We start from the raw sequence: 8,716 nt of genomic DNA on the forward strand, positions 1-8,716 counted from the left end.
CTGCTTTTGCATCTGAGGGCGAGACCCAATGACTCACAATTCTATTGGTGGAAGCGCTGGCGCCTAAGCGCTGGAGTATTTTTCGGTTAATCTATTGGTTAGTGAAGATGTCAGTCAATTACATGTAAGCCTTACGGTACAAGTTAGCGTGACGCACTATTTATTAATGGTGTTGCGTTATTGCTCTGTTTTTATGCAATATACACACCTCTTGTACTTGTTTAGTAAAAAATAAACAAACGTTTATTAATTAAAAATGAATAATATTATGTGATACTAATGTTACATGTAAAACACTAAATTTTATGTATTGGCGACATTGAAAATCCCAACAGTAGAATTATGCAAGCAATTTACATCATCATGCATGTGTAGACAGTATGAAAATGCTGTCAATAACTATTTTAATAACGTAAGGAATAACGTAAATTACTTGGACAAAAACAACTATTTGTCATGAAAAATAAATAGATTATTTTGAATAAATTAATGATTGAAAAACTATATAATACATATAAAATTATATTATATTCAGCATAGAAATGTATTATGCAAGTTATATACAACTGTACACACAGAAGAAAGTTTTATCAGTAAAATAAATTTTTAATTTGTAAAGTCCATGCCCTGGTGAAAAAATAGTATGCTAAATATATTTAATTTTGATATATTTAAGTATACTTGCAGTCACACTAATGACCAGTATACTTAAGTGTGCTATTGATTAGTTTATTTAAAGAGTGCTATTTTGGAACAATTAATTTTGTACTTAATATATTTTAGTTGTATATTAATTGTAACAAAGTACAACTTTAAGTGTATTTAGTGTACTTTTGTGTGCTAAAGTGGAACAACTTTAAATGTATTTAGTACAATTTAAGTACATGACTGTTTTTGTGCTAAATTCATGCTTGATAAGTGGATTTAGAGTGTGTTTTATTTATGTTAGGAGTACATTACAAATGTATTATGAGTGTCTTGCAAACATACAATCAGTATACCTTAAATAGACTGTTTGCATACATTCTATATATTTTTTGGCCAATCCAAAATTCTAAAAACTGCCCTGGTGAAAAATGAATATGCCAAGTACATTACATTTTGTATACTTTTACATACCTGCAGCTAGATTAGTAATGAGTATACTTCAAGTGCGTTAATAATTAGTTAACTTAAAGAGTGCTATTTTGGGAATAGATTACTTGCTGGTAACATAACCAAAATATTTTTTTCCAAATAAATTAAAGCTGATTAAAACAGTCAAAAACAATTCATTTAAATATATTTAAAATATAGTTTTATTCACAGCATTCAAAGGGTACAGTATTTGCCTAAAAATTGAACAATTACTCATTGAAGAATGTCAAGACGATTAAGTTTACAACGTCTTTCTCTCCCAAATTAACTTTAGTCTGGCAGGTTTTGGTTCAGCCTTAGGAAATCTGAAAAAGATAGACAATAAGCTCAATTAAAAAGTGTTTAATATTAAAACATTACATTTATTTAAGACTTACTGTATTAAATCTATAGTTTACTGGCAGAGATTGTATAGCAGATATATTTTTACCTAAACTAGAGCTTGACTAAAATGTCATCATATATATTAAGGGGCGGTTTCCCAGACAGGAATTAGACTAGTCCTAGACTAAAATAAATGTAAGAGCTGTCCAAACTGAAAACAACTTGCTCTGACATATCTTAAAATACATCAGTGCCCTTTGTTTTACATCGTAATGCACATAAGTAATGTTTTTAGTAAGGCATGTTTGTTAAAACTATCCTAATTAAACTAAGGTCTAGTCCTGGATAAAGCTAATCCCTGTCCGGGAAACCACCCCTACACTGAAAAAAATGAATCATTGAATTTAATCAATTTCTCCAAGGTAAGTGGCTGCAACCAATCCATTTAAGCTACACTTAAACAAAAAAGATTAGTAACGTAAAATAAAATATAAAACTTTTGTTTAAATGTAGCTTAAATAAATTGATTGCAACCACTTACCTTAAAAAAATGGATTAAATTCAATGAATAATTTTTTTCAGTGTAAGAGTTTTCATTATAATGACTTGCCTATATGGGCTGCAAAATCTTCCTTACATAAAATACTTTAGCTCCTAAAGAAAGATTTTATTGTATTAAATTTAAATGTAAAACTTGTCAGAAAGAAAATGCAACAAGCAGACAATTGGGTGGTTTCCTGTAAAGGGATTAGCTTAAACCAGGACTAGGCCTTAGTTTAATTAAGAAATATAACTAGTTTCAAAAAACATGCCTTAATAAAAACATTACCTGTGTGCATTTTGAGGCAAAACAAAGGACACTGGTGTATTTTAAGATATGTCAGTGCAAGTTGTTTTCAGTTTGGACAGCTCTTACATTTATTTTAGTCTAGGACTAGTCTAATCCCTGTCCGGGAAACCGCCTCAATATGTATACCGTATAACGTTATCTAAACTGAAGCTTGATTTACTACTACGAATGAATTATTATATCTTAAGAGTTTAAAATGACTTACCATTAGCTGCAAAGTCCTCCCTACAAATGTCTTTGAAAAACTTTAGCTTCTGAGGAAAGAATGCAGCATCATTAATACCAAATACAGTTAAGTTAGGTAAAAGCCTTACAACCCCTAAACAGTCAATAAATGGTTAACTTTCACGCTACATTAAAAAAACTGATTTTCTGACGCTACCTTTTTTCATTAACATATACATACACACCAATACATATATTTAACAAAACAATCGGGTGTACTAATTCGATATAACAGGCTAACAGTGCTATCTTTCAAACCTTAAACATTAGCTATAAGCTAAGCTAAGCTACACAGCAGCTTATCACTAATAGCGAGTTAGACACCGCGTTATTGACAACATTTCGCATTCGAAATATGATAGTCTACTGATAAACTTCAGAATGGTCAAACGATAATCAAATATATTAATTTTAAGATATTTTAACGTACCTTGGGACTGAATCCGTCTGTCTTGAACGACTGGTAAAAATCAAAATACGTGCGTCGTGACGTCATCCCACACGTCAGATGCATTATTCAAATCTCAGAATTCACTTTTCTCTGAAATGCATTTACGAAAACTGTTTAAGTTAATTAATGTGTACAGCTAAAAGCGGTATGCAATTGACTCAAAAACTATAAAAAAACAAACACTCATATTCCCCTTACGAAAATGAATGTTTTTTTTTTGTGGTAAAAGTTTAGTAACCATGTTTTTTTTGGTGTATTGATTATTATTAGCAAAACCATGGTTATTTTGTGGTAAAACACAGTTCATTGGTTTATCCAATGCTTGAATATAGTGAAGTTAAAGTGTACCTTATTATGTTAATAATATATTACAAATGTATACATCTACAATATAAAATGTAACAGAACATACTGCTCTCTCGTAATTTTAAGCCCACGTTATTTCTCCATAAAATAATATACATTTGTACACCCCATATACTTTCAAAATGTGCTTAAAATATACTGTTTCTAAAGAATACTAAATAATGTATTTTAGAAATATACTGTCAGTGCATTATTATAATGATAACTTTAAGCATACCGATAAAGTATACCTAAAATACATTTTAAAATAAGTTTAAATTTAGTATACTTTAAAAATTGCACAAAACTTTAACTTTAAGTATATTTTTCTAAAGTATACTTTTAGAAAATATACTAAAGTATAATTATTTTGAAGTATGTTAAAAGTTTAATTGTAAAAAATACGCGCAAATATGTTGTAAGCATACTTTAAATATGTTTAAAGAAAGTACATTCCTTTGTAAGTCTATTTGTAATGTACTATTGCAAAGTTAAATATACTTGAAATACAATAAAGTATATTTGTTTTTCACCAGGGTGCTCTTCTCAAATTCTTCATGTTTCCTGTGAGACATTCATCAAATTGATAGATGTTTCTGAATCAGCACTTGTGTCATTTCTCTCATCTATAGGTGGTTTTCTTGTATGTTGCCATATGCACCTAATCAGAAGAGGTAGGCACGTGAATGCCAACCCAAGCAGAAAGCAAGCCACTGCCAAAAGTACATGTTCTGTGAATTCTTTCTTCTCTGAAACATACAGAACAGGGAAATTTAGTTTTTATGTTATTTTTTTATACTGACATGAATTATTTTGCCAAGTAACCTACCATAAGGTATACTCAGTTTTCCACTGATGCTTAAGTGTTCGATCTCACAGGTAACACTGTGGTCACTAATGTTAGCCAGGCTAAGAAAGGAGGTTATCTGGAATTTGCCATCTCTGTGAGGGAGTATTCCAGTAGTCGAAACGCCATAATAAATGTGTCTTCCTGTTTGGGTCCAACTCCAACGCACTCGAATGACATTTGGATAGAAGCCATGTACAACACATTTAAGATATTCTTGTTCTTTCTTTCCTCCAGAAGATAGAAACACTGTTGGCTTTGCTACAGAAAAAGAAAACTACTGTAATGGTCCATTCTAATTTACAAATGGGGGAAGTTTGCATGTGGTAGGTTCCAATATTTTATAGGCAAGATCACAAATTAAAAATCTTAAAAAACTGCCATGAATAATAAAATTTTCAGTTGTTGTTCAGTGCAGGAAAAATATTGTATTTTTTCAGGTAACATTTTAAATAACTTTAAGAGCAAAAAAAAGTTTTTAAAGAGGACATATTATGAAAATCTGACTTTGTCCATGTTTTGGTGCTATAATTGGGTCCCCAGTCTAGCGTATCAACCTAGAAAATGTGAAAAAGATAAACCCAGTAACTTAGTTTTGGTAAACCATTATCTACAAGCATGTGTAAAAATAGCTAATTAAAATTGTTCTCCCCTTGTGATGTCAGAAGAGGATAATACTGCCCCTTAATCTGCACTATATATCCAACCACGGAACTGCCATTTAGTGCAGAGATCAGCTCATTTGCATTTTAAAGGACACACCCAAAATGGCACATTTTTGCTCACACCTACAAAGTGGCAATTTTACCATGCTATAAGAAATTATCTATGGGGTGTTTTAAACTAAAGCTTCGCATGTGTACTCTGAAGACACCAAAGACTTATTTCACATTTTAAAAAAGTCTTGTGAAATGTCCCCTTTAAAACATGTCTATTTTTGTTGGTAGCGCCATCTTTATTATAGAATAAAACAAAGCAATTTTACTTTGTAGCAGTGGCGGCTCGTAACTGCTCATCCGAGGGGCACAAATTCAAAATAAGTGTTCATGTGTGTTGCTTGCGTTTTCTAAATATGTGTTTGTTGCGTCATGTGAACCATGTGCATCACGTGTTTTGTCAAAATAAGTGCCTACTGCACACGCGTCAAAACTGTTTATGATAAAAGAGACGCTCACGTTCACAAAATACATGCACGACACCCCATTAACAGTAAACTCTGATTATGCATGAGATTATGTGAGTATCTGGCAAACGCGAGCGTCTCTTTTATCATATTTAGATGCATCTGCAGCAGGCACTTATTTTGACAAGACACGTGATGCACATAGGATCACTCGATCATATTTTGAAATGACGAACCACACACATGACGGGCTACATACATGTTGTGACAAACTTCGCATCGAGCGCCCACGAATAAAGAAGTCAACGGCCGCCACTGCTTTGTAGTACAATATATTGGAGATCTGGGAAATTACCCACCTGCCTTGGAGAGAGAGTTGTTGGACATCAGGAAAACAGTTTTCACAGCAGAGCACACCATTTTTAGTTTGTCTTCTTTTCTCTTAATGTATTCCCTGCTTTGTCTCTCCTCTGCTAAACGCTGACCTGGTTTACTTGTAGCAACCACTGCTTCATTCACTAAATCCATATGCATTATGTCTTTGCCATCATACCCATAGTTCCATAAAGCAACTTGACCTTCACTATTGGAGCACTCAATAAACTGCTGATATGCATGTTCTTCTAAAATAAAGTCAGCACAGTACAGTTATAAGAGGCACGTGTCCCATTACTGTATATCAACATTTAAAAGATAACCTTCAAGTGACATCTTGTTTACTTATATATTTCAATATACATTTATAAATAATTTGGAAAAGGGTACTCTTCCATTGGCAGTCCTACCTGCGCCAAGGATGCTTTCAAGAAAAGCAACAACAAGCAGAAAAGCCTTCATTAAGTCTCGTCTTAAAGTAGAATTTTAAATGTATATTGTTGTTACAATACGAGTGCCAAGGCTAAAAATCAAACTTACAAAATGGCATTGTTGAAAACAAAAGTGAAAGTAAAGAGGAGTTGACGCATGATCAAATAGCCAAATATGACAATAAAGAGAAGAACTGAAAATAATACTTGATGTTTATGAGATTTAAAGAGAATTCTCTTAAAAGACGTGGGAATGTTAAACACAAGAGCATTTGGGTTATTTCTTCTGCTGTATCCAAAGATCATCGAGATGTGGACAGGTAGTGACTTTTCATTATGAGTTTAGCTTTACTAGCTTTACTATTCTTCTTCTTTTTTTCAACAAAGGAGCCATTAATCTGTCAAAATGAACAATCAAAAAGAAAACATGAGATTGATTAGGCTGTGATATTTTTAATTTTGCTTTTACTTTATTATTCTGTAAACAAAAACTTGCCCAGACAGGCTGACAGTTTCAGGTTTTAATTTTAGCACAACAATGTTATGAATGTAATGTGTTAGCTTTGACATACTTTAGTCTCAGCCTATATTGATGATTAATCTTTTTTAGACTACAATGCAGTCAATGTCCTGGCCTATACTCGAGTAATGGGAAATGGCTCGATGGATCAAGCAGTGGTTGTTTTGGTCAATGAGGCCATATTTGCATACTTTGACCACACGAAACAAACATTTGTTCTACGTCCAAGTGCAAGCGCAGGGTTCTCGGTCCTGGAGAAGCGTGACAGCACCTTCTGCCTGACAGAGGTCATAAAGGGATTCCCTCGCCAAGAGAAATATGTGAAGAAGCTTAAAGAGGAGACACGATCAAAGCCCCGTTTAGGTAATCTGATAATAATTGACATCCTTTTCGTTTAATTTACAAATTCTCCTCCATTCTGGTTTTACAGTTGGTTTTAAACTATTTTTCTACAGCACGCCCTTCCATTCAAGTGTATACTGAGTTTCCTGAGGAGAAGGGGAAAGCAAACACCTTTTACTGCTATGCAACTCACTTCTATCCTGGTGACATTGAAATGAATCTTTTTGTAAATGGCCAGATTGTGAAGGGAGAAACATCTGATTTAACGTACGGAAAAGACTGGACTTTTAGAGTATACAAGTATGTGACTATCACCCCAGAGCCTGGAGATGAGTATATATGTGAAGTGAAACATAGCAGTATGGCAGAACCCAAAGTTATTATGTGGAGTAAGTTTTTTCTTTTACTAGTTGTTTTAAACGTAAAAGTAAAATGACTACATTAATGTCTGTTAGCTGATCTGTCCTGTGTTTTTTTTCTAGGGCCTGACTTTTCTGAATATGTATCACATCCTTACTGGGCTTATGCACTGTCTCTAGGCATTCTTCTGGGAATAACTGTATGTGTCATTTATCTAATTAGAAAATGGCATTCCCAAATATAGTGGTCTTTAAAGAAACATCACTGCAGTATCTGTGTGCAGTACCTGTGAGAGTTTTCAGGCACTATAAAATACTGAGAATCACATCTTAAACATTTGTGATTATTTTTATCTAATGGAGAAAAATATTTTTTTGTAATTTGTTTAAATTTTGGCTGTAACCTGGAATGGATGTAAATGTCAGTGTAACTTTCCCTTTATTTTTCCATACACAAATTTTAGTGCCAGTGTTACATTTAATTTTTTTTTATTGCATTACCCATACTGAACATATGGTGGCAGCAAAATTACACATTTTTACACACAATTAACTTTGTAAATATTTCTCTTTATAATATAGTCTTGTAAATATTTTAGGAATTTCGTGTGTACCTTTTGCTTTAAATGTATATTAACATATTTTATATTATGTTTAGAAAGTGCAGTACATTAAACTGGATCTTCCCTACTGATAAGACCAGCTATCAGTCTTAACTCTCCGCCCGGCTTGGTAATCTGTTTTTATGTGAATCAAACATGTTTTAGTAATCCTTCACAACATGATCATGATATACGGTTAATCTTGAGCAGGCAACTTTAATTACATTTGTCTAAATGAACCGATTCAAAGAAACGACTCCCGCACCGAGTCAGTATGTAAATAATTCTCCGAGTGTCATTTACGTGATATTCTTGGAAATAAAATATTTATTTTTCAATATAATGCTATAGACTAGACTGTATAAGAATGATAAGAATTAACAATGCTGTCAAAAAAAGAATATTCCTCCTTTCATGGTTTCACCACCAGTCAGGTATCCATATCACGGTTACCGAATCGATTTGAATGATTCATTCAGCTCAGTTCAAAAGAATGACTAATGAAGGAATCGGGTATTATAACATTTATTGCCTTACCCATACTGAACATATGGTGGCAGCAAAATCATACGCATTTTTACAGACACAATTAACTTGGTAAATATTTCTCTTTATAAAATAACGTTAGTCTTATAGTAAATATTTTAGGAATTTCGTGCTTCGTGTGTACCCTTTGCTTTAAATGTATATTAAATATTTTATTGTTTAAAAGTGCAGTGCAGTAATTGAATCTTCCCTACTGAAAAGACCAGGCTTAACTATATGTTTTTATGTGGATCAAACAT

General features: G+C 32.7%; 2 protein-coding genes and 1 long non-coding RNA gene across 3 annotated transcripts; 1 reads left to right on the top strand and 2 right to left on the bottom strand.

The window, feature by feature from the left end:
* Nucleotides 1–823: 823 nt before the first annotated feature.
* LOC129455942 (uncharacterized) lies at nucleotides 824–3,870 on the bottom strand. Its single transcript, XR_012372212.1, has 3 exons — nucleotides 2,967–3,870; nucleotides 2,517–2,565; nucleotides 824–1,442 (listed from the first exon to the last, which is right to left on the bottom strand). It is a non-coding gene; the product is annotated as an uncharacterized lncRNA (long non-coding RNA).
* A 5-nt stretch (nucleotides 3,871–3,875) lies between these two features.
* Nucleotides 3,876–6,229, bottom strand: LOC129416652 (H-2 class II histocompatibility antigen, A-F beta chain). Its single transcript, XM_055171010.2, has 4 exons — nucleotides 6,088–6,229; nucleotides 5,662–5,925; nucleotides 4,162–4,440; nucleotides 3,876–4,081 (listed from the first exon to the last, which is right to left on the bottom strand). Exons 1-4 carry the CDS (start codon nucleotides 6,137–6,139, stop codon nucleotides 3,888–3,890), a joined length of 789 nt encoding a protein of 262 aa, XP_055026985.2. The 5' UTR covers nucleotides 6,140–6,229; the 3' UTR covers nucleotides 3,876–3,887.
* LOC129416654 (uncharacterized) lies at nucleotides 6,228–8,514 on the top strand. The gene is made up of 4 exons (XM_055171011.2): nucleotides 6,228–6,428; nucleotides 6,719–6,991; nucleotides 7,084–7,359; nucleotides 7,453–8,514. The coding sequence occupies exons 1-4, from the start codon at nucleotides 6,362–6,364 to the stop codon at nucleotides 7,572–7,574; spliced, it is 738 nt and encodes a 245-aa protein (XP_055026986.2). The 5' UTR covers nucleotides 6,228–6,361; the 3' UTR covers nucleotides 7,575–8,514.
* Nucleotides 8,515–8,716: the final 202 nt, after the last annotated feature.

This window comes from Misgurnus anguillicaudatus, chromosome 11 (assembly GCF_027580225.2).
Source record: "Misgurnus anguillicaudatus chromosome 11, ASM2758022v2, whole genome shotgun sequence".
Classification (NCBI taxonomy): Eukaryota; Metazoa; Chordata; class Actinopteri; order Cypriniformes; family Cobitidae; genus Misgurnus; species Misgurnus anguillicaudatus.

Excerpts from the sequence above, each read along its gene's own strand:
- LOC129416652 (XM_055171010.2), bottom strand. The coding sequence starts at position 6,139 with ATGAAGGCTTTTCTGCTTGTTGTTGCTTTTCTTGAAAGCATCCTTGGC. Across the intron at positions 5,926-6,087 it reads TGAAAGCATCCTTGGCGCAG|AAGAACATGCATATCAGCAG; the intron begins GTAGGACTGCCA and ends ACTTTATTTTAG. Across the intron at positions 4,082-4,161 it reads AAAACTGAGTATACCTTATG|AGAAGAAAGAATTCACAGAA; the intron begins GTAGGTTACTTG and ends TGTATGTTTCAG.
- LOC129416654 (XM_055171011.2), top strand. The coding sequence starts at position 6,362 with ATGTTAAACACAAGAGCATTTGGGTTATTTCTTCTGCTGTATCCAAAG. Across the intron at positions 6,429-6,718 it reads GATCATCGAGATGTGGACAG|ACTACAATGCAGTCAATGTC; the intron begins GTAGTGACTTTT and ends AATCTTTTTTAG. Across the intron at positions 6,992-7,083 it reads ACGATCAAAGCCCCGTTTAG|CACGCCCTTCCATTCAAGTG; the intron begins GTAATCTGATAA and ends ATTTTTCTACAG.